This window comes from Narcine bancroftii, chromosome 4 (assembly GCF_036971445.1).
Source record: "Narcine bancroftii isolate sNarBan1 chromosome 4, sNarBan1.hap1, whole genome shotgun sequence".
NCBI lineage: Eukaryota > Metazoa > Chordata > Chondrichthyes > Torpediniformes > Narcinidae > Narcine > Narcine bancroftii.
This window is the reverse complement of record NC_091472.1, coordinates 252,938,082-252,962,742: the sequence shown is the minus strand read 5'-3', so window position 1 is coordinate 252,962,742 and position 24,661 is coordinate 252,938,082. Positions and strand designations below refer to the sequence as shown.

The window sequence follows — 24,661 nt, the reverse complement described above, 5'->3', positions numbered from 1 at the left end:
ATTAATCTTTAATAGAGGACTATAGACAAATGCTTTTTCATGTTTGAGGAGAAGCAGTAACAAGTGGGCATTCTGGATGTAATGTTTTAACATGAACACTGCTGCACACTTCAGGCTCTTCAGCCCATGATGTTGTGCCAACCCATATTTACCCATGAAAAACCCATCCCTACCTCATAACCCTCTTTTGCTTTCATTCATGTCCCTGCATAAGAGTCCTTATTGTTTCAGATTTCACCACCAGCCATGGCAACACATTCTAGGCACCCACTATTCCTCCCCTCACATTATACAGTTGTCCTCTGGTATTTGCTACCATCTTGGGGAGAGAAAGAAAAAGATGATGGCTATCCACTATGCCTCAATCTTGTAGACCTCTATTAAGTCATCTCTCATCCTTTAATCCAAAGGGAAAAGCACTAGCTCTGATAACTATGCTTCACAAGACATTTTCAAATTTGGGCAGCAACCTGGTAAATCTCCTCTTCACCCACTTTCACATCCTTCCTATAATTAGGTGACCAGGGTGGCACAGTTAGTGTAACAGAGTGCAATGCTGTTACAGCACCAGTGATTGGGACCAGGGTGCAAATCCCACACTGTCCACAAGTTTGACCAGGAACTCTGGTCAACTCCCACCATTCAAAACCTAGGGGTTGTAGGGTAATTCAGGGCACAGGCTCATGGACCTGTTACATGTCCAAATTTAAAATTTAGAACTGAACACAATGTTCTCAGTGTGGTCTCACCAGACATCAGTAGAGCTGCCACATCACCCAATGACTCCTGAACTCAATCCCCTGATCAGTGAAGCCCAGCATACCATAGGCCTCTTACCTATCCCATCAATGCATAGGCAGCAATCTTGTATTCACTCACACCTTGCAAGGCTAAGTGCAGCTTTTGTCACTGGCTGAAATCTGCCTCTATGCATCTGACTTGGTATGACCAATAGGATTTGAAAATTTTGAGCCAAATCAAATTGACAAGTTGGTGTTGAGTTTTGAAATTAGCTAGATATTTCAGTCTATAGCTGAGAAAGTAAATTGTAGCATAGAAAGCTTCATTTAGAAAGACATTTGTAATAGTGGCACTAAAGATTTGAACTATGCTCAATTTTATTTGCAGATGTTGCAATAGGAATTCCTTATGGAGGAAAAAACCACGAAGGCCTCGTTTACATTTATAATGGGAAATCTTCTGGTCTCAATCCTCATCCTTCTCAGATGTTAGAAGGACAGTGGGCTTCTGGTAGAATGCCTGCCAGTTTTGGTTATGCCATGCATGGTGCTGTTGATATTGACACAAATGGATATCCAGGTAGGTCAAGCATCTTAAAATGATCCTAAATTGGTAATCATCCAAATTTAGATTTTTTTGTGTAGAACAAGCTTGGATGTAATACTGCTTCAATAAAGTTTGTCTCAACAAGACCAATCTGTTACCAACCTTATTTACACAGCCGTATTCTTGGAAACATGATCTGAATATATCTTTCATAACGTATAATGTTATTTCTGGGAAACAGAATGCAGTGCATCAGGTTCTAAAAGCTTTTTATTAATTTTTATTATACAATTCACAAGGTTGCTGAAAGTTTACATGGGTTTGGGGTAACCATATATCAAAACTACCCCTCATTTTTGTATGATCACAAGCATCACAAAATCATTTGTGCAAAAACCGAATTGTCGGAAATGCCCGATTGCAATTTAATTTCAAAATCAACTTTAAAACCATGAAGGTGTTCTCATGAAAAACCTGGGGAGGGATTCTATGACACTAAACTGTGAATTAATACCAATTATTAATGTGTAGTTGCTTCTGAATCAGAGATTCCTGGATTTCATTCTGATGTCCATGTATATTCAATTTTGTTGACTGGAAGGGCAGCCTTAATAAATTTCTAGACTGGATTCCTTTGGACATTTCACACAATCTTTATTGTATGACATTGTGTGGTGTGCCATGAAGATTTACTAGCTTAGTCAGGATATTGATCTACCTGGTATAAAGGGGTTTATTAACCAACTCAACAAAGTAAGTGTGTGTCATAGCTTCCACATTATTCCTGTAATGAGATCAACTGAACACAATATTCCAAGTGTGCTCCAATAGAGTTTAATAGAGCTGCAACATTACCTCATTACTCTTAATCCCCTGACAAATGGAGGCTAGCAAACCACAAGTTTTCTTAACCATCTTATCAACCTGCATGACACCATTGAGAGATCTATGTATTTGGACCACAAGTCTCATTTTTTCCACTGTTAGGAATCCTGCCATTAACCATGTAATCTGCCTTCAAGTTTAACCTTGAAAATGCATCACTTTACACTTGTATGTTTCAAGGAAGGTAACATTTTTCCCTTTCTCATCCTGAATTAAAAACCATCCTAGCTCTGATCCCAAGAGGGAGGAACTCAGCAAAGCCAATCAAACCTGCAGTCTGTGTTCACTGGATAAACTCTTGAGCCTTTGACAATCCACATTCAGAAGTTCTGAACACAAGCACACGATCTTCCGGCAGCTGGACATCGACTTCAACTGCCGGAGTTGAAACATGTTCTGAGTGGGAGCGAGAGTACTGTTGTGTTCTTGCATGAGATTGCAAAAGGCTTTGTGACAAGCAATTGCTTGGAATCCATTAGGAAGATTGGTGAAATCATTGATGAAATGGTTCCATGTGCAGTACATGAAACATTTGTGTGGTTGAATATGTAATTAACCAAGACAACCGCAAAAGCAGTGGAGGCCAATTCCCTGGATGCTTTCAAGTTAAATAGACTTCTTAAAGATAGCAGAGTCAAGGGATATGGGGAAAGGCAGGAACAGGGAACTGATTGTTGATCACAGTGAGTGGCAGTGCTGGCTCAATGTTAACCTGCAAGGCCTACTTCTGCACCTATTGTCTAGAAAACCTGGAATCAAAGAAATAAACCTGAAAATAATTGTGATAAGAAATTGATTTCCACAATCTGCTTATGCGGAATAACTTTTTTCCTTCTAGATTTGATTGTGGGAGCTTTTGGTGTTGACAAAGCAGCAGTTTACAGGTAAACTATTTTAATTTTTTTTTAAAATCTCTATGCAGCTCTAATTTGCAGCATTAAACATTATTTGAAAAACTAATTTTAATGGTTTCATAATCAGATTCTGCTGGTCCCACTTTTACATCCTGTATTAGTGTCTCTTGTTTATCAAATCATCAATAAGATTTTTACTAAAAAAACAAGGGAACTCTCCAAAGGATAGGATCACTTGGGGACAAAAGAGGGGATTTCTGCTCAATCAGAAGTGGACGAGTGCTTTGTGTCAAATTTTATAAAGGAAAAGGAACTTGGGACATGGGAGCAGAAATTAGCTATTCAGCCCCACCATTTAATCATGGGCTGATCCATTTTCCCACTCAGCCCCAGTGCCCAACCTTCTCCCCCCCCCCCCCCCCCCATAACTTAATGATGCCATGGATAACCAAAAACCTGAAATGATCAAGGCTCCACAACAGCCTGAGGCAACAATTTCTACATATTTGCCACCCTCTACCTGAAGAAATTGCCCCACATCTGTTCTAAGCAGACATCATTCAGTCCCTGAAGTTCTGCCCTCTTATCTCAGATTCATCATGGGAAATAACCTTTCTACATCTATTCTGTCCACATCTTTCAACTTTCAAAATATTTGAGATAACTCAGTTTCTCCTAAATTCCAATGAGTACAGGCCAAGAACTGTCAAACATTCCTCAGATCTTTTCATTCCCAGAATCATCCTTGAGAACCTCCATTGAATCCCATCCAATGTCAGCACATCCATTCTTAAATGAGCCCAAAACTGCTCACAATACTCCCAAGTGAGGGGTCACCAATGCTTTATTGAGCCTTATAATTCCTTGCTCTTATATTTAATTACTCTTGAAATGAATGCCAGCATTACATTTGCTGCCTTCACCACCAACTCAACCTGAAACTTTACCTTCAGGGTTAACTGTTGTGAGATTTAAGTCAGGTATGGTGGGTTCACAGAAGCAAGCCCAGACAAGCAAGTAGTAATCTTAATTGTACACATGGGAAAATAACTGGTAGACAAAACACTGTACTGAAAATTACATAGGCATTCACATCAGATATTGTGATCTCCCATACCAGTGGCCACTTTATCCCTCTTCATTACACATGTCCAGTAATATGGTTATTAACACACTTACAAGTAAACTCCCATTTCCCTATACAACAGGGTGGGGGTGCTCAATGTTAAGTGCTGGCAAAGAATACTACAGTCCCACTCTCAAGTGTTGTACACACCTTACCAATGATTCCTCCAGTGATGTCCAGTTAGCAATCTAGAATAGTGTATCATTTAAAGTCAGGACCAAGAAACAGAGCATGCAAAGCGCATGGTAATAGGCTGGAATGTCTGGTCCAGCTAATCAGCAAGTGATTTAAAAGGGCCAATGAACAGTTGTGCACTAATGGGTGGGCAGATCATACCTTGATTGGCAGATGAAACTTCCAATTAAATTCTAGGCAGACAGGCCATGTAACCTTCCACAATCTACATTCCCAACAAGTTCCAGACAGAAAGGCCACACAATCCAAACATTCCACCCCTTGGAAGTAGCACCAATTGCCAGTCATCTATAAACATGATCAACAACATTATATACAATGATTAACAGAAAAAAAATCTTCAACTGACAGGTTACAATACTTATAATAGATTGTGCACACAAACCATGGAAATCAAAATATACAATAAATACAGAGGTAACACAAGTGCCTTTAAAATGAGGGACAAGGCAGATCAGCAGGGGAAGCTGAGGTTTTTTGAAATGACAATGCTCTACCAGCTCTCCTCCCCTTCCTCTTTCTCTCTTCCCCCCCCACCTCCTCCCCTTTCCTCTTTCTCTTCCTCTGCCCCCTCCCCCACCCCACCAAACAGGATGCTACAGGAAGAACTCTCCAGTGTGATGGAAGGGAAAAAAAATAGTCACATGGTCTCTCCAAATTGGCTGACACATCTTTGCACCTTTGCCACCAACAGCAGCACCAATGCTACTTCCATCTGCAAGCAGGTAGTGCAAGGCCATCCTTCCAGTGCCATAGCCTTGCCTTGACCAGTGCCTCCTGTACATTAGCCATCCATCTGGGCACTCTTCCATCATTATGAGGCACACAACCCAAATGACCGCCACCATGCCATCCCATGGGGAAGCAGGGGTCAGCCCAGCAGGTGTGCATCCAGGGCATGCCAGTACTTCCCTAGGAGTGCCCTCATTTTCTGGGCTACCATCTGGCACCAGGATGCCATTCCTGGTCAGTTTCTCAGTTTGTGGACTTGTATCTACTAAAATAGATGCAACATTATTGCCTGCTCTGGTTCCCTTAATGGACTCACAAGGAGAGTCAGGATTGTGTATTATCTGAATTAAGAGCATTTTAAAAGGATCCTGAAACATCTACCTTATGGGGAATTAGTAGGAGTGGTGTTATGGGGTGGTTAATGGAGGAATACTCATTACCAAAGGGTTATCTTGTAAAAGGGTACAAACAGTTCCTGTAACTATCATTGAGCAGGGTAGTCCATGTAGGTTGAAGACCTTCAGCTGTGTTTGCCAAAGTAGGCACCACTGTCTGGCATATTGATGCTGGGTGCACACTCATAGGCTCTCACAGCACAGGTTGAAGTGTAGTCGTTTGTTGGGTTGGTGGGGGTGAGGAAGATAGTGGAGAGAAGAGGGGTGGGGTGGAGTTTTGGAGAAGTCAAAGATAGATTAATTAGGGACCACCTCTGTTAGGTGAGGAACAGATGGGAGGCTGGACTGGGTCTACTGGAAGGTCCATCTCCACAAGGCTTCCATCTAGGGATCATGCATGTCTTTGAATCACCAGCAGGGGAGGTTGCCAAACTTCACCTCAGCCCTGCAAACCTAAGTGGGTGCTCCCTACTCCATGTATTCTAGCACCTCAAAGGGCAATGGCTTCCCAGAGTCTTACTAGTCCCATCAAGGCCAAAAACACCCCCTGGAGGTCAGATGGTAATCACTAGATGGCTTAACAAGGCAGCAGTATACTCAGTGAAATTGTATAGATGCCAGTAATAAGTAGCCTTTATTGTACACACAGGAAAACTGTAACATGGATGATAAAGCAACACAATGCTAAAAGTTTCATAGGCATTTTCATCAGATAGAGCAATCTCTGATAACAGTAGACACCATCTCCCTCATGCAGTAATATATAGTTATTGACACTCTTACAAGTCAGTGACTTAAACGTACTTCTGGTTCCCTATACCAACCAGGAAGTGGGGGGGGGGGGGTGTGGGGGAAAGGGTGGAAAAGAGTTCATTGTTAAGTACTGATAAACAATCCCACTCAAAGTGTAGAACTCACCTTACCATTGACTCCTCCAGCAATGTCCACAGTTAGTGATCTGGCATAGAATAGCATTCACAGTCAGAACCAAGGAGGGCTTTTAAAGTGCAGTATGCTGGAGAGTCCAGCCCATGTAATCAGTGAGTAATTTAAAGAGACCAATGGTCAGCAGTGAGTGATTTAAAGGAGCCAGTGGTCAGGTGTTCATTAATGGGTGGGCAGAGTCTCACTTTGATTAGGAGGCCACATTCCCACCAGAGAGTGAGAGAGCACATAACCTTCCACAATTCACACACCAGGTCCCTTTCATCTGGGTAGTTTCAATTTTCTCTCCATTTAGAAAATAATCTGCCTATATTTTTCTAAATACTCTTTTCTAACTATTTAATTTGCCACTTCTCTACCCATTCTCCTAATCTGTGCAAGTCCTTCTGCAGCCTCCCTAATCCTCCACCTACCTTCATATCATCTGTAATTAGAGCATTTTGGAGGACGTTGGGACATTTTGAGATCAAAAAAGAGATGATGTGGGGATTTTTGAAGAGCATTAAGGTGAATAAGACCCCATTGTCTGATGGAATATAACTCGGTTTATTGAAAGAAGCAAGAGATTGCCTTGTCCTTGACAAAGATCTTTGTATCCTCATAACAAGTAAGGTCCCAGAGGACTGGAGTGTAGCTAATGTTTTTCCTTTGTTCAAGAAGTGAAATAGGGATAACCCAGGAACTTGTAGGCAGATGAGCCTCACAACTGTGGGAGGGAAGCTATTGGAGATATTTAATGATATGATTTGCACATATTTGAAAGGCAGATTAGGGACAGTCACCATGGCTTTGTGTGGGGCATGTCACTCCTTTCAAATTTAATTGTTTGAAGAGATAACAAAGATGATGTGGATGAGGCAGAGGATGTTGTTTACATGGGCTTCAGGAAGGCATTTGACGAGTCTTTCATGATTCACAGTGAATTGATAGTTTAGAAACTTGTTTTTCTTTACCACCACCAATAAGGTCCACCTGTCAGTGCAAGGATTCCTATTGTGGAGTTGGATTTTGGAGCAGCTTTCTGGCTACCCTAAAGAATGTGGTTTTTGTTTGCTGTTGATTTGATGGATAAGGCTCCACCATTTGCCTGGTGGGTTTGTACTGATTTTTGATTTCAACATCAGTGACATGTTTTTTAAAAATGGGCTCTGTTCTCATTTGGTTAGTAAGCAAATGGGAAATTATCCTGAAATGATCTATTATCTGTGAATCATTAACCTCTAAGAATAAGCACATGAGTTCAGGCTTGACTTGACATCTTGTTTAAAAAGTCACAGGCTGCTCAGCACAGAAAGTGTAGGATTTCGCCTCCAAGTAAAAAGAAGAAAATTGTAAACCACCTTTTAAGAAATTGAGATGGCAACCTTGAAAACTCTACCAAGAAGATCACTCAGGGATTTTGTCCTGTGCAAGCAATTTTTCCTAAAGTGGACTATCAGGAGAAATAAAGCTAGTAAAATGCTGGGCATTCTCAGGCCGGCAATAAACACAGAAAGGAACACAGAGTTAACATTTCAGATCTATAATCTGTGCTGGGAACAGTGAGAAATCAGGTTTTGAATTTCAGAGAAAATGGGAAAAACAGAGCAAAATTAAATGTCATTGATGGGTGGAGGTGAAGAGAGATTGAACAATAGCCAGCCATTATCTATGCCATGGGGGAGTGTAAGGAGGAGAAAAATGAATGAACTCTCTAAAATTGGGGACAGAGTCCGCAGTCAGGCACAACTGTTCGACAGTAGAAGACTGAAAATCTTGATTGCTCAGGGAATGAGTCGATCTGGATTTATGGATTTTCTGGATTCTTGGGCATTATTTTTAAAATTCAAATTTAAGGAGGAATAACGAAGAGATGAACAGGTAAATTTTGATAGTTTATTCATTAGCAAATACAGCATGCTTCTTATCAAAACAAGCAGTGTGAAATAAAAATGCTGGTGTGGTGCTTGTGCATGCATGCATGCTCACAGAGTTTGAATGTTTTCGAAAAGTCCAGATTCTTGGGAAATCCAGATTTATGGCATCTAGATTTTTGGACTTCTGTTTGTTACATTTGTGTTACTATGACATAAGCAGAATAATGTTACTCCTTTTTGTATCTTCATGAAACAGAAACATAGAAAATAGGTGTAGGAGTTGGCCATTTGGCCCTTCAAGCTAACACTGCCATTCATTTTGATCATGGCTGATCATCTACTTGCCTTCGCTCCATACCCCCTGATCCCCTTAGTCACAAGGGCCAAAGCTAACTTCCTCTAAAATATGGATAAGGAACTGGCTTCAACTACTTCCTGTGGCAAAGAATTCCACAGATTCACCACTCTCTGAGAGAAAAGATTTTTTTTTTTCTCATCTCAGTCCTAAAAAACATCCCCCATCTCCTAGTTCTGGTTTTCCCCAACATCGGAAACATCCTTCCTGCACCTAGCCTGTCCAATCCCTTAAGAATTTTATACGTTTCTGTAAGATCCCCCCTCAATCTTCTAACGTCCAGCGAGTGGGTTGATCTAGAATAGTTGTTGTGTTCAGTTTTGTTTTAACTTAGAAATAAATTAAAACAACATTTTTATTCATTTAGTTCAGTCCAGCTGGGTTTTTTTTAATTCTGTGGATAACTGTGTTTGGGTTTGTCTTGTAGTTCCTATATTCAAAACTAGAGGTAAAAATGTTTGATAATTCTTGATTCATCATGCTAAACTCTATGCACAGTTGGCTTATGCAGGAGTAGGGAGAGCAATGGTTGAACTCAAAATTCGAGCTAGTTATCAAGTGGAGTGGAGTCATACCCACAGTATTAGGTTACAATGAGATTAGAAATAGGAGGATACTGCGGCTTAACATGTGGCTAAAGACGGTGCAGGAAGGAGGCCTTCAGGTTTCTGGATCATTGGGCTCCCTTCCAGGGAAGTTGGATCCTTTTCTGATAGGGTGGTTTGTAACTGAACTGGAGGGGAATTAATATCCTTGTGGAAAAATTTGCTAGTGCTGCTCTGGGTTGGGGGGGGGGTGGTGGTTGTTAAACTAGATTTGCCAGGGGATGGGAACTAGTAGGAGGGAAAAGATGATAGCAAGGGACTGAGTAGGGATAGTCAACATGGCTTTGTGCATGGTTTAACCAATCTTATAGAGTATTTCGAGGAGGTTACCAGGAAAGTTGATCAAGGAAAAGCTGTGACAAGGTCCCACATGGGAGGTTAGTCAGGATGGTTCTGATGTTTGGTTTTCATGGTGAAGTAGTGAACTGGATTTGACTATGGCTGGACAGGAGAAGCCAGACAGTGGTGGTAGAGGATTTGCTTTTCTTACTGGAGGCCTGTGATTAGTTGTGTAGCTCAGGGGTCAGTGCTGGGACCATTGTTGTTTGTCATCTATCTCAATGATTTGGATGAGAGTATGGTAAATTGGATCAGCAAATTTGCAGATGACACAAAGATTGGAGTTGTTGTGGAGAGCAAAGAAGGTTTTCAAAGCTTATAGAGGGATCTGGACCAGCTGGAAAAATGGCAGATGGAATTTAATGCAGACAAGTGTGAGGTGTTGCACTTTGGAAGGACAAACCAAGAAGAGATAAGCATGCTAAATGGTAGGACACTGAGGAGTGAGGAAGAATAGAGGGATCTGGGAATACAGATACATATTTCCATGAAAGTGGTGTCACGGTGGATAGGGTTATAAAGAAAGCTTTTTGAGAATAGGAGTTGGGATGCTACGATGTAGCAATCACGTCGGGGTAACCAATATAGCAACTGTGTTGCAGTGCAAATTGAAAAATGAGAAAATGATCAAACGTAGTCGAATCAAAGTTCAGTAAAAGTCACACTCAGCTTTTTAAAAGCCCACATGGTCCAAATGACGCCATCGCATTGTGACATCATGACATCACTCGGAACCTTCCTAGCCAGTTCAATTCTGCCTCTGGTGAGCATAAAGTTGTATAAGACATTGATGAGGCCAAATTTGGAACATCGTGTACAGTTTTGGTCACAAAACTACAGGAAAGATATCAATAAGATAGAAAGAGTGCAGATAAGGTTTACTAGAATGATGCCCAGACTTCAGGAACTGAGTTACAGGGCAAGGTTAAACAGGTTAGGACTTTATTCCCTGGACTGAAGAAGAATGAGGGGAGATTTGATAGAGGTATTAAAAAATTATGAGGGGAATAGACAGAGTAAATGTAGGTAGGTTTTTTGCATTGAGAGTAGGTGACTTTATTGCTGGTGATACCCACAGAGGATATGGGTTAAGGATGAAAGGGGAAATGTTTAGGGAAAGCATGAGGGGGAACTTCTTCACACAGTGTAGTGGGAGTGTGGAACGAGCTGCCAGCTGAAGTGGTGAATGCAGCTCAATTTTACTAGTTCAGAAGAATTTGGACAAGTACATGGATAGGAGAGGTATGGAAGGCTATGGTCAGTGGAACTTGGCAGAAAAATGATTCGGCACCAGCTAGAGAGGGGGGAAGGGGCCTTTTTCTGTGCTGTTCTAGCAACTACTCCAATAGAGCTACTAAATGAATACACCAGACACAGTGTTTATCAGCAAAGACACTTTATTTGAATTTGCTTCCTTTTTTAAACCTTTCTTGGCCTGGACACCCGGGACTGGAAGTGACATTCCACAAGACCATTGAACTGCGGGTGGTATGCTGTAGTGTAATGCAGTTGTGTGCCACAAAAGCGTGCAAGGGCAGTCCATAACGCAGAGGTGAATTGTGCTCCATGGTCTGAGGTGATGTGTGTGGGAACTCCGAATCTCAAGATCCAGTTGGCAATGAACACTCTGGCGCATGTCTCGGTGTCGCTGGATGGCAAAGTGATGGCCTCTGGCCATCGCGTGAATCGGTCTATCACTGTGAGGATATATCTCATGTTCTGAGACATTGGCAGTTGTCCAACCAGGTCTCTATGCACATGCTCAAAATGCTGGTGCACTGCTGGGGAAGACTGGAGAGGCGCCTTGAGGTGCTGCTGAATTTTGGAAGTTTGGCAGTAGGTACACATCCAGGCCCACTGTGCAACGTCTTTCTTAAGTCCATGCCATACATATTGAGTTGCCATGAGCTTGACTGTTGCTCTGATGGAGGGATGGGACAGGATGTGAACTTCGTCAAAAAGGCGCCGTCTCCAAGGTGTGGGGACTACTGCCCTGGCGTAGCCCATAGACATGTCACAAAGCAGACTCGGCTCACCCATTGTGGTGCCACATGTTGTATGTCTAGGTTTGTAATACCAGTTTTGTAGGCCTGAACATCAGGATCTACGGCCTATACACTCACCAAGTTAGAGATATCGATGCCACCTTGAATATGATGCTCTCTTGGTCTGGATAGCACGTCAGTGATGAGATGCTTTTTCCTGAAACATTACGCACATCTGCAGTGAAATTGGATATGGACGACAAATGGTATTGCTGCCTGTCCGACTCAAGTCAGATATCTTGCAAAGGGAAAAAGTGAGTGGCTTATGGTTCGTGAATGTGGTGAAATGGCGGCCCTCCAAAACATATTGGAAGTGTCAGTTGGCCAGCTACAATGCCAACAGCTCTCGATCAAATGTGCTGTATTTCATTTCCCATGGCCTTAGGTGGCGGCTAAAAAAAAAACAGGGATTGCCAATGGCCATTGCCGGACTGTTCAAGAACTGCACCCACCGCTGTATCTGAGGCATCAGTGGTGAGTGTCAGGGCGGCGGTGGGATTAGAATGCGCAAGCATAGCTGCATTGGCCAGAGCGTCTTTGGTGGCTGTGAATGCAAACTTCGCCTCTGGTCCAGTTAACTTCTTTGCGCTTTGTGGTGAGGAGCTGAAACAGTGGTCGAAGAATGTCAGCAGATGCTGTTATGAAACGGTGATAGAAATTCACCATGCCCAAAAATTTCTGCTCTCCTTTAACCATGGTAGATTTTGGAAAGGCGCGTACAGCGCCCACTTTGGTGGATAAGGGAAACACACCTTCTGCTGTGATACTGTGCTCCAGGAAATTGATGGTCATTTTGCCAAACTGGCATTTGCTAAGGTTGACAGTAAGTCTGAATTCATCTAGCTGTCGGAACAGACAGCATAAGTGCAGTTGGTGATCTTGCTCATCTTGAATGGCGATGAGGATGTCGTCTAAGTATATGTGTACGAATTCTAAATTCCTGCCCAAAGCATCCATAAGCTGCTGGAACATTTGAGTGGCATTTTTCAACCCAAATGGCATCCTGAGGATTTCAAAAAGCCTGAAAGGAGTAATAATTGTTTCTTTTGGGATTTGATGATATCCTTTGACAAAGTAGACCTCGAAGAAGACATGACAATTGTGCAGACGGGAAGTGAAATCCTGTATGTGCAGAATAGGGTATCTGTCGGGTGTAGTTATATTGTTTATCCTGTGGTAGTCGCTGCAGGGTCTCCAGCCACTGGTTTTCTTGGGCACCATGTGTAATGGTGATGCCCAAGGGCTTTTGGAATGCTGAATAATACCCAATTCCTCCATGGCAGTAAATTCTGCTTTGGCCTGCTGTAGTTTATCTGGAGGGAGATGATGAACCCTGGCATAAATCGGCGGGCCCGAGGTGTCAATGTAATGGGTCATAGTCGAGGAATTGAACTTAGGAGAGACCACACCAGGAAATATGTTGAGCAAGGCAGCATGGGTGTCAGTGCGTAGAACGTGCACCCCGAGTAGGGAGACTCATCATTTGCTGCTTATCAAAGGGTATGTTTGCAAAGCAGTGGCATTGACTCGCTTCTTTAGCTTAACGTCAACCAGCAGGTAGTTGGCCCATAGGAAGTCTGCACCCAAGATGGGCTGAGCAACGAAAGCCAAAATGAAACTAATGGAACGCTGCCTCTCCTATCTTAATTGTGTTACGTTGCGTGCCAAAACTGGGAGTGGAAGTCCCATTGGCAGTTTGAAGGGCAAGTCCCTGATAGCAATTGTATCTTGGTGGGAGAAATTTGTGCTTATAAGTATCATCATGAAGGTAGAGGAGGCCAGTACTCATGTCAGCTGCCGAGGCCATTACTGGCTTTGTTGTTTTCCGACAACTTTTCAGGCTTGCCACTGTGGTAGCCACATGGGGGCACGCATCTATGGTCATTTTTCCACTGGCGGTGGTAAAAACACTATTCTTGTTTCCTGTCGAAACATTCATCCCTTTTTGTTTTAAAAAGAGATACGGGCGCTGTGCAGGGCATGGAAGATGTCTCTGCTGAGAACATGGGCTGTATGTGGACAGACTCTTGCCTTGGCGTGTGGTTGAGTCTGCCAGCCTCCTGGGCCACATTATGGGGATGGCTGAAATCAATGTTTGCTAATGGTATGGAGCCATAACCCAGGAGCTTTGCCAGGAATAAGGTCTCAAAAAGAAAGCAATTGGAATGACCGGCTGCTAGCACGAACATTTCATTCATTAAATTGGTTGGATTCCTGTCACCTAGCCCCTCTATATTCAAAAGCCGCATGCCCCGTTGATGCCTGGTTAATTCCAGGGTGTCCAGAAGGAACTGCCAGAACCTGGTGCATTGGTGTTGTGCCGGGGGGTGTCCAATAAATTCATTTACTTTAGTGCTGTAGCAGCATTCAGTGCTCCGACGACGAGGCAAAATTTTGTGTCTTCATGTTATTCCATGAAGGTGGAACTGGGTCTCAGCCTAGTTCAGCCACACTCAAGGCTGGTTGACCCAGAAAGGGGGCAAGTGAATGCTTACTGCGTTAACTGCAGCTGTGGCAGTTGCATCCATGTTGACTGGATTCAAGCTTCAGCTGAATCTTGTAGTCAGGGTCACCAATTGTAGCGACTACTCCAATAGAGCGACTAAATGAATTCACCAGACACAGTGTTAGCCAGCAAAGACACTTTATTTGAATTTGCCTCCTCTTTAAATCACTCCCGGCCTGGACGCGCAGGACCAGAAGTGACATCACCCTGTGCCTGCCACTCACCTGCAGGGCATGTGTCATAAAGACAACAAGACCCCCATGCCATCTTGAAGGTGTGTACCCAACTCTGTGCCGATACCCAGCCTGCAGCACTGGCCAGATGAGTGAGTGGCAACCAGGCCCGTGGTGCTGCACGGCCACTGGGCGAGCCGCACGGGCAACGGTTCAGCCCACTGCACTGTGCAGCGACTTGGCCCGCTGCACCCTAATATTTTATGGTTCTATTAACTTTGGACTGCTTTCTCAGAAACTGGATGCAAATGATTTTGGAGCAAACCTCCCAATGTAGACATTACACTAATTTTAGTACATTTTAATCTTTTACTGAAATCTTCCTACTAAATATTTTACTGAAAATGTTTTGTTTACAAATAGGCTTTCAAAGGAATTGTTCCCATTAAGGAAAAATGTACTTTCATAGCAATTGTAGGCAAAATATTTGGGGTTCTCAAATAAAAGCTAAATAACAATTACTGTTAAATCCCAGAGAGATCAAGTTTATTTCTTTTTGTCCAAGATTAAAAGGATTTGCTCAGCTCTTGAATCAAACTATGTAGATCTATATAGTCTATATAGGTCTTGGGGTATGTGTTAATTTGATTCAGCTGACATGTTCTCTCTTTACCATGTATCCTTATGAACTTGGCATTGAATACAAAATAAATAAATAAAACTAAAAAGCAAAATAAAAATCCCTTTAAAAGTTAAAGTTAAAAAAAAACAAATTGCCTAACCATAAACTGAATCCTGTCTCGTTTACTGATGAAGAAGCTGAATGTGGCCAGATCCTGCCCAGATCCCTGCCCTGAGGACTGGGGTGAATGACCTCCACCGAGTTCAATGAATTTCCCATCATAATGCATTTTAATGAAAGTTTGCTAGTTGAACTGAATGAAGAATTAACTTGTGAATTTGAATACCTGATATTTACACTTGTAACAGAAGACAATATCTGAACAATCTCTCCAACAAGGCACGGTTAATTTTGTTTTCTTTTGAACATTCAGAGCCAGACCAGTAATTCATGTAAATGCTTCATTAGAAGTCAGTACATCAGTGTTGAATCCAGAAAACAAAAGCTGTACTCTCAGAGAAAATGTCATGGTGTCCTGGTAAGTCCAATTCTGTGTATACTAAGAAGCATTCAGTGTCTCGAATCAAATGCATTTATGTTTCTTTGTTCGCTTGTATAATGATGGGTGATTTGATTTTTTTTAACCTGACATAAATACTTATTACAATAACTAGTATATATGTACTGTATCTTTTGCTTTTGAAGATTCTTGAAAATAGCCAATTAATTTAATGATCAAAAAAGCCTTTAAACAAAAAAAACTTTGCAGATAGACAACAGCAATTCTCCATTGTGTGCCCTCTTTAATAATCTATCTGGTGTCTTCAATGCAGTTGAAGAGGCTGCCTCTATTACTTGGGCAAAATTTTCTCAGATTCACTGTTCTCTAGGACAATCAGTTCATCCTTATTTTTGTCTCAAATCTTGGGAAAGTATCAAAGAATTCTTCATGATCCTGCTAAGAGTACAGGATCGGTAATGGTCCATTGTTTAATTTCTAGTGCATGTAATAACATTTAGTCAACTCTCCAGGATCTTAGTTGGGAATTTTAGTCCTTCCTCTTCTCGTACCCCCTCCTCCCCACCCTCATAACCAGTGAGGTGCAAGAAATTTTTAACTTCTACATTTTCAATTTTTCATCAACTCAATATATAGTGTTGGTTAATTCCTCCACCTTTTCCATCTGTTAGTCAATGCTTGGAAATCCAAAATTTATGGTGTCTTTATTTGTTTCCTGTTGCATGATCTCAATTGAAGCTCACTATCACTCACTGCAGGTGTTATTTCTAGTGGGCACAGAGACTGAATTTCAGTTATTTACTAATAGTAGTATCATATCTTTTAAATTTATTAAAGCATTTTGTTAGAATAAATGAAGTGAGAGAAAAGTAGTACATCTTTACTGCACAGACAGATTCAAAGGCAAACAGAGAATTTTTGGGACATTTTGCTCTCAATGTTGTGTTGAGATGTATAAAGAGTGGTCAGTCAAGTTTTACAATTGTTAAAGTGCCACTTGTGTTAGTCTGCGTGGATGACACACCATAAATACTCAAGTACATCTGAAATGCAAGTTTTCTGGGAAGCCAAGTATGATTCATGAGAACTAAGCAGTTTAAATATTACCAAATTTGGCATGGAATAGTGGATCTCCCAGCGAAGTTCAACATTTTCTCTCACCAGAACAGATTGACTTATCATTCATTACACTTGCTGTTCACTGTCTGCAACCAGGCTGTCAGTCTGTTCTGTCCAGCCAGTTACTGCCTTTCACTTGATGTTTAGAACATTCAAGGCTTAACTCTCTGCTTGTTTGTCTTTTTCATGTTTGCTTTATGCTATTAGGTGAACTGAGGTGCCCTCTACTCATCCCACTTACTGATCATGTTTTTGATTTTAATCTTTGCTGCTATAGTCCCTACTCAGTTTGCATTTCAGTGATCTCAATGGATGGGTAGGGCTGGCAGCGTAGATAGAAATTGATGGTTGTCAAATGCCAATCTTGCTCAGTTACTCCAATGTTCCTCCTGAGTGCTAGAAATAGAAAATGTTCCAATCTTTAGCTCTTGTATCTTCACTTAAATGTAAAAGAAAAGTTGCAACATTATAAAATATAGCAAAAGTTTATTTATATGACAATTTAAATTGAGTAACAAATCACAGGATGCTGCTTTGTACCAAACAACATTTGACAGGCAATAGGAGGGCAGATGGAATTAAGTTTGAGGGGATGATTTTACAAAAGCAAGAAAAGTAGAGAGGTTCAGGGAATGAATTTCAGAACAAGCTCACCAGTTGTACCTAATCCATATTTTTTCTTGCGTTTAAATTGAAACTGAAGCGGAGAAGTTTTCACTTAAGGCTTTGTTAGTTTTGCTGATAAATCTCTTCTTGCATCATTAGCTTTACAGTTACATTTTGCTTAAGTGCCTTTGGAAAAAGAGCTGCAGAATACATAGGTGAGTTCAATCTTGTTGATCAGTGATTTTTATACAATTTTAATAATTGTGATTTTTATATATTCTGTCATTTGAACTCTGTGCAGCCATTTAATTTCTCATCCAATCTTCAATGAACTGGTGCAATAATGTGGTAAGATGAGAGGTGGACATCTAATGAGACATGATCATGGGAAAATGGCATAATCCTGAATGTTGTGGTATACTTGTGCACATTCAAAATGATGAGGTGTGATTCTCAATCAAGTTTTGAACAGTTTGCAGCCATCCCCATCCTTCTGTAGAACGGATTACAGCTTCTAGGGATTGCACATGCACTGATAAATGCAGAAATCTGAAAGTTACTTTAAGATCTCCCTTATTTGACCCCTGTGAGCATCGTTGGTGCATTGCAATGCTCCCCTGTGTTGTAAGAAAAAATTTGTGTTTAAATAGTATATCCATATGAATTGGCGACAATTCTGGATAATTGTGACATTAGTTTTAAAATTGTGCAGACCTATTCAGCCTGAATTCAAAAATTATGCTCAGACTTCCCTGTTCATTTTTGTCAACCCCTAAGTCACTTCACAAAGCCCCCACTTCGCTCGTGAACATCCTCACTGGAACACACACACACACACACACACACACACACAAAAAAACAAGTCAACCACCTGGCCTCTTAAACCTGCCCCATTGTTGATTATGATTTGAGCTTATCTGCTTCAGATTTGAATTCCTACATAATTCTACATGGCCCTCAAACCCCTGTTTTTTTTTAAATGCACCGAGCTCCTTTTTCAGATGCCTGCATTTGTCCCACCTTTGCAGCCCTCTGGCATAGAGAATTACAGAGATTCACCACCCTCTGTGAGAAGGAATTCCTCCACATTTCAGTTTTGCAAAGCAAGAGCTTCCTGCATTTAGGCAAGTCCAAGTGGATGCAAAGTTGCAACAAGATTTTAAGCAGGTGTACTAAAGCTTCCATTTGTTGTAGTCATCCACCTTAAAATGAGAAAAAGGGAGGCACAATGGCCATGTTGAATGACTATCAATGATTTTATTCCCCCCTTGGTTTATAGGGTGAAGGTTGAAGGATTTGACATTGTAATGTCATTGGTCAATGAGTCCAAAGCAAAGGGGATTAGAATTTTCTGAGGCCGCATTAGTGAATTACGAAACATTGTTTCACGTCCAAGGGCAATTGGAACCTTCATTTCTCTCCCCTAAAATGCTGAGATTAGATCATTTGAAGATTTCAAAATTGAAAATAGATTTCTGTTCAGTAATGGCATTAAAGGATAAAGCAAAACCAGTTGATTGTAATTTGTACATCAGCTATGATCTAGTTGAATTAATCACTTTCTAAGATGATTTGATGGCTATAGATTTTAATTTGAATTGTGTCATTGTAGGGGATTTAGTCAGAGAAATACAGGACAGAAACAGCTGTCCTGAGCTAGCTTGATTTGCCAGCATTTGGCTGATATTCCTCTAAATCTTTTCCAATCCACGAATCTATCCAAGTGTCTTCTAATTAATTTAATTGTACCTGCCTCTGGCAACTTGTTCCACATGTACACTATCCTGAACACCTTGCCCCTTAGGTTCTCTTTAAATTCTTACCCTCTCCCCTTAATTGTATGCCCTCTGGTTTTAAACTTAACTACCTGGGAAGAGAGACTGACCATCCACCTAATTAATCATGATTTTATAAACCTCTAGCCCTTTGACTCCACAACTTCATGGAGAACAATCCCAACCTCTCCAGTCTCTCCTTGAAACTCAATCTTTTATGCACTCTTTCTAGCTTAATTACATCCTTCCAGTAGTGTGGTGGCCAGAACTATACACAATGTTCCACGTGCCGTCTCACTAATGCCTTGTTTAGCTGTAATATGATGTCCCATTCCTTGTATTCAGTGCCCAGTCTGATTGAAGGTAAGCATGTCAGCAGCTTGAATACCAGTAATGCCACTTGTACTCAAGGTCTCTCTGTTCTACAATAATCCCTGTCTCTCTCAGTTACTGTGTCTTGCCCTGATTTAATTTCACACTTACCAGAATTTAATTTTATCTGCCATTCCTTTGCCCACTTTCTTCGTCGATCTAGATTAGGGGTGGCCAAATTGGCTTAACGCAAGAGCCACATACGATAAACTTAAGATGTTTGAGAACTGCAAGATGATAAAGATGGCGGCACTGCCGAAGCCACTGTTGCGGCCGCGCTGCTGGTGCGGACCCATGGGGAGCAAGGAGATGCAGAGCTCCCATGGGGTACAGCTGTCCAGTCGACTGGACAGCACATGGGCTTTGGGTGGCCCGTTGAGGCAGCTGATGATGGTTTTATTTGAAGTCCCATGACTGTGGGTCTGCACCAAAGATGGTGATGCCTGTTAATCGGCAGCACCCACAAGGGGCTACAGACTCTGGGGAAGTGGAGGCACCAGAGGATGGAAAGATCACACCCCATCTGAGAAGGAGAATATGACGCACGGGGACGGTAACCACGGCGGCGGACCAGTAAGGGGGCTCTGTAGCTGAGGGACCAGTGCATGTGGTGGGCTGCTGGAGGCTCGAGGCGAGGAACACACAGAAGCTGTTGGCTACTGGAGACTGCTGTTGGGAGATGCGTGTCGGGCTGCAGACTGGCTCGAACTGGCTGGAGTGGTCCCAGGTATCAGAACCGGGATAAGAGGAGGTGCTGAGGACACTAAAGGGTTCCTGACCCTGTTGGAGGTTCAGATCTGGAGCTCAGGTTGCCAATGGTTTGGACTGGACTCTGTGTGGCTGTGGGGGCTGCGGAAGCACTGGAGGTGAATCTCCGGACACTCGTTGACTCTGGGGGAACTCTCTTTCTGCTTCTCTCTCTCTGACTGTAAGACTTTAAGAGGTGCTTAGCCAATTCCTGCTGGCGGTGAATCTGTCTGCCTTGCAGCAGGCAAAAAGAAATTTCATGTGAAGTGACATTTTTTTTACTATGATAATAAATTGAATCTTGATATGAAAAAATATTGCATAAACATTTTTACTCTTGCATGCATATTTTACAAAAGTGTTCTATAAATATTAAGAAATGTGTGTAAGTAATAATATTCATGTATGTACTCCATGGTTGAGGCATTTGGAGCTCCAGAGGGCAGGCAGGCAGGGCCAAAACTTGAGGGGTTGACTCTTACAGGCTATCGACTATGACACCACATATTTTTAATTGCAAGCCCACAAAAACTGTAATTGTGAGCACTGGCTCGTATGATTCCTGTCTCAGCTAAAGTATTACCACATTATATGTCAAAGAGCCGCATGTGGCTTGCAAGCCACAGTTTGGCCACCCCTGATCTGGATCCTGTTACAACTTTGGACAACCTTTTTCCACTATACACCACTGCACCAATTATGGTGTAATCAACATTCTTATTAATCATGCATCTTCATTCTCATGTATATCATCAATATAAATGATGAAAAACAGCAGACCCAGCACCAATCCTTGTGCTATACCACTGGTCACAGGCCTCAAATCAGAAAAAATCACCTTCCATCTGACTCCTACAACCAAGCCAATCTGTATCCAATTTCCCAGCTCACCCGGATCCTATGTGAATTCTCCTTCCAGACCAGTCTATCATGAGGGACCTTGTTGAAAGCCTTGTTAAACATCATTATTGACATCATCTACTGCCCTGTCATTGTCAATCATTTTGTCAAATACAGAAACTCAATTCATTTTGTGAAGCATGATTTTGCAGGCACAAAGCCATGCTAACTATCCCAAATCAACCCTCCCTTTCCAAATGCAGAGAAATTCTCTCAGAATCCCCTCCAATAATGTTCTCTCTGCTGATGTTGGGCTCAGTGACCTGAATCCTAACAATGTTAATCACCTTCACGTCTTCTGGTACTAAGACCATGGATAAAAAAATACAAAAATTTCTCCCAGGGCCCCAGCAATTTCTTCCCCAGCTTTCCACAATGTCGAGGATACTCTTGGTCAGATACTTCATCCACCTTTGCGTCGCTCAAGAATGCTGGCGCCTCTTCTTTCATAATATTAATATGTTTCAAGATAATGTTTCAGGACATAACAATTCTAGTTCACAAATTCTCTCACTTTCAAGACCGCCAAGGCAAATACAGACAAGAAGCATTAATTTAATCCTGATGAAGCAGGATTTTTTTTTTGTGAGGCTTTGCTCTTCTATTAAATGTTGATCCATTTATTTGCACTATTTCCCTTGTAATACAGCTATTCCCCAATATACGTCCTAGTTCTGTTCTGACTGACCAGTCGTATCTCGAAATGGACTTTATGCCATGCTAACATACTTCTGACTTAAGTCCCCACATTATCAGTCCCCACACAGATCCCACTGCCCAACGCACTCCCATCAGTTCTCTATCAGACCCCACACTGATCCCATTGCCCTGCGCTCTCTTGACAGCCCGCTATCAGACCCCACACTGATCCCATTGCCCTGCGCTCTCTTGACAGCCCGCTATCAGACCCCACACTGATCCCATTGCCCCCCGCTCCTCCGACAGCCCGCTGTTAGTCCCCACACTGATCCCATTGCCCCGCGCTCTCCTGACAGCCCACTATCAGTCCCCACATAGATCCCACTGCCCTCCGCTCTGCCGACAGCCCGCTGTACCTGTACAGCATTCTTTTATTCTGAGAGAGATGCTGTGATGTACACAATGCTGGGATATTGTATGGTGGTCACAATCATATGCATGCAGCTGTTAACACAGGTGGACATATGACCAAGTGTAATTTTTATATTTATACATTTATGTATTTTTTTCTTTATTTAAAATTTATACAGTTTTTTTTTAGTTTATGTGTGGATGGTCATAAGTTAGGGAGAGGCTATACTCCAATATGTACTGAAGAAATGTCCAGGAAATTTTGGAATCAATTGATACTTGCAAAATTATAGTAGCGATGGGTATTAATTTTAGTGGTGGAAATTTTGATGTTCTGGTGTTAAATCTTCTTCCATTCCAACCCCAGAAAGGTACCATTGCAGCAGGTCTTTAGATCTTTTTAATGACTGGAGCACTACTATTCCTGGGGGGACCAGATTGACATAGCAAACAAGTTTCAATGACTATTCACAAGATGCTTGTTTTATTTTAGCTGTACAGGTCTAGACAAAAATATTTTTAGTCATGTTTAAAGTTGCACATGCTATGTTTCTGACTGCAGCACTCACTGTATCTCTGGTACTTTTTTTTTTACCATGAGAGTGACCCATGCTATATTTGTTTAAAATACTTAAACTGATGATTGGTGAAGAGAAAAAGTTTTTAATTAAATTGCCCAACTAAACTTAGATCCTGTGGAGTGGTTGAGTCAGGCAATGTGCTATAAATTACTGTTACATAGTACTAGAGTCACTTCCTAAATGGACTATCCCAGATGAAATCCCATTCTTCAGTCATTCAAGATTGGTGAATTGACACTGCAAACACGAGGGTATGGGCCAGCAGAATCTTGACTGTCAGAGCAGTGATTGGGGATAGACAGTTGGACACAGGACTACAGGAGAAGTGTGAGTGAGTGGGTTGAATTGACCTATATGTGGGGCATATGTGACCAGTGGGAATTTGCTGTGCATTGTATGTTTAAGATTTCTGTCACATCAGGTTCACTGGTGGCCATTTCACAACTGCCTTTGCCACCAACACCATCCCCCCCCTCCCCCACACACAAATTAAAAGACTAATATGTTCCTGTTTTGGAAGTTGGATGAGTTGTTTTTCATATGTCAACTCCTCAGCAAGTGCTGGCTGGTTAATTAGCAGAGAAGGATATTATAATGTGACTTGATTCCAGAATTTACTGCAGTATCCTGAAGAACATTGAATTTCCTTTGTGCTCCTCTACATCCATTTCAATTTCCATCCAGCTAACCAGTGCAATTCAGAATTTTATCTTTGACCTTTTCTGTTCGGAATAACCTGTTGCTTTGCTGGTGTACTGTTTGTAAAGGATCTCGCCAAGCTACAACAGTTCAAATTAAGTCAATTTTCCACCTACTGCTTTCTCTTTGCCCCGAAACATCCTCTTTGTTATTTCATAGCCCCTCCTAATCAGGACTACCTTCTCTTTCGGCCTAAATAAAAGAGTTTAAAGATGCCTCTTTGTATTAATGGAGATTGGAGATGTGATGATGTTTCATCAGGAAATGTCTTTATGCGCAAAGCCACTGGAGAAAGTATGATACAGTTAACCCCCTGGTATCTGGCATCTGTGGGCATTGGTAGATGATGGCTGTTAATTTTCCAGTTGCTTGAGATTATGAAGTGTTGTGTGACTAGCGAACTAATGGTGAGGCATGCCAATTTTAAGCTTCCATATTTTATTTACCTTTTTTTGCCATTTGCTTGAGGTTGCTGGCTGCTTGAATTGCAGATAATGGGTTTTACTGTATTATTCCAATGAACACCACTTCTTATTTACACAATAATAATTGAGCCCGATGTCACATTGCAAAGGTATGTTTTGTCCCAGGTGTTTGAAGCATTTGAAGCATTGTATTCCAATTGATTTGCTGCATATCACTTTTCTTCTAATGTATTTGGAATATTTACAGATTTTAATGTGGAATTACAGTTGGATAAACTAAAGCAGAAGGGTGCAATCAAGCGAGCCATGTTTCTGCACAGTTCTCTTTCTTCTTATGGAAAGAAAATGAAAGTGGAAAATAATCGAAGAAAAGTTTGTGAAGAATTGAATGCCTATCTGAGAGTATGTAGTTTCTTTTAGAAAATTTTTTCTTAAAAATATTCTTGCTTGCAGAGTAAGACTCTTGCTGTCTTTGCTTCATGCTCTCAATATATTTACCATCCTCCACCAAGGTGATTGGCAGATTACTGGCACTCTCTTGCTGTGCCTGTGTTGCTCTGGTGTAAGTGGGGGAAAAAGTCCTCTCTGTATTTATTTCAGCATGAATAGCATTCAGGTTTTGTTTTATTCTTTGGCTGAGCTATTTTTATTTGGATTGACAATGAGAACAAATTCAAACGCCATTTCTGAAAATGCTCTCATTCCAGCTAGTGCAACTTTACGTGGCACCTGTTGCTTTAATCTGTTGCTTCATAAATCTTTCTCTCTGTTTGAGATTTTACTTCAGATATGGGGTCAATGCAACATCATTACCATTACTGCTAATGCTGCTTGCCATGTATTAACAGTCCCTTGAGAACACAAATCTCGAGAGATATGAACAGTTTACTTTTTACTGTTAACAGACTCTTGAAAGGATTTTGCACTGGCAAAACAGGATGCCCTAG

At 41.6% G+C, this 24,661-nt stretch overlaps 1 protein-coding gene across 2 annotated transcripts in view; it reads left to right on the top strand.

The window, feature by feature from the left end:
• itgav (integrin, alpha V) overlaps positions 1–24,661 on the top strand; it is a 121,527-nt gene that overhangs the window by 72,951 nt on the left and 23,915 nt on the right. For both annotated transcript variants that reach the window (XM_069934770.1, XM_069934772.1), the window contains 5 exons: positions 1,129–1,320; positions 3,011–3,056; positions 15,354–15,458; positions 17,325–17,380; positions 23,962–24,116. In XM_069934770.1, coding sequence (XP_069790871.1) covers positions 1,129–1,320; positions 3,011–3,056; positions 15,354–15,458; positions 17,325–17,380; positions 23,962–24,116 — 554 coding nt within the window. The remainder of the gene's footprint in view (positions 1–1,128; positions 1,321–3,010; positions 3,057–15,353; positions 15,459–17,324; positions 17,381–23,961; positions 24,117–24,661) is intronic.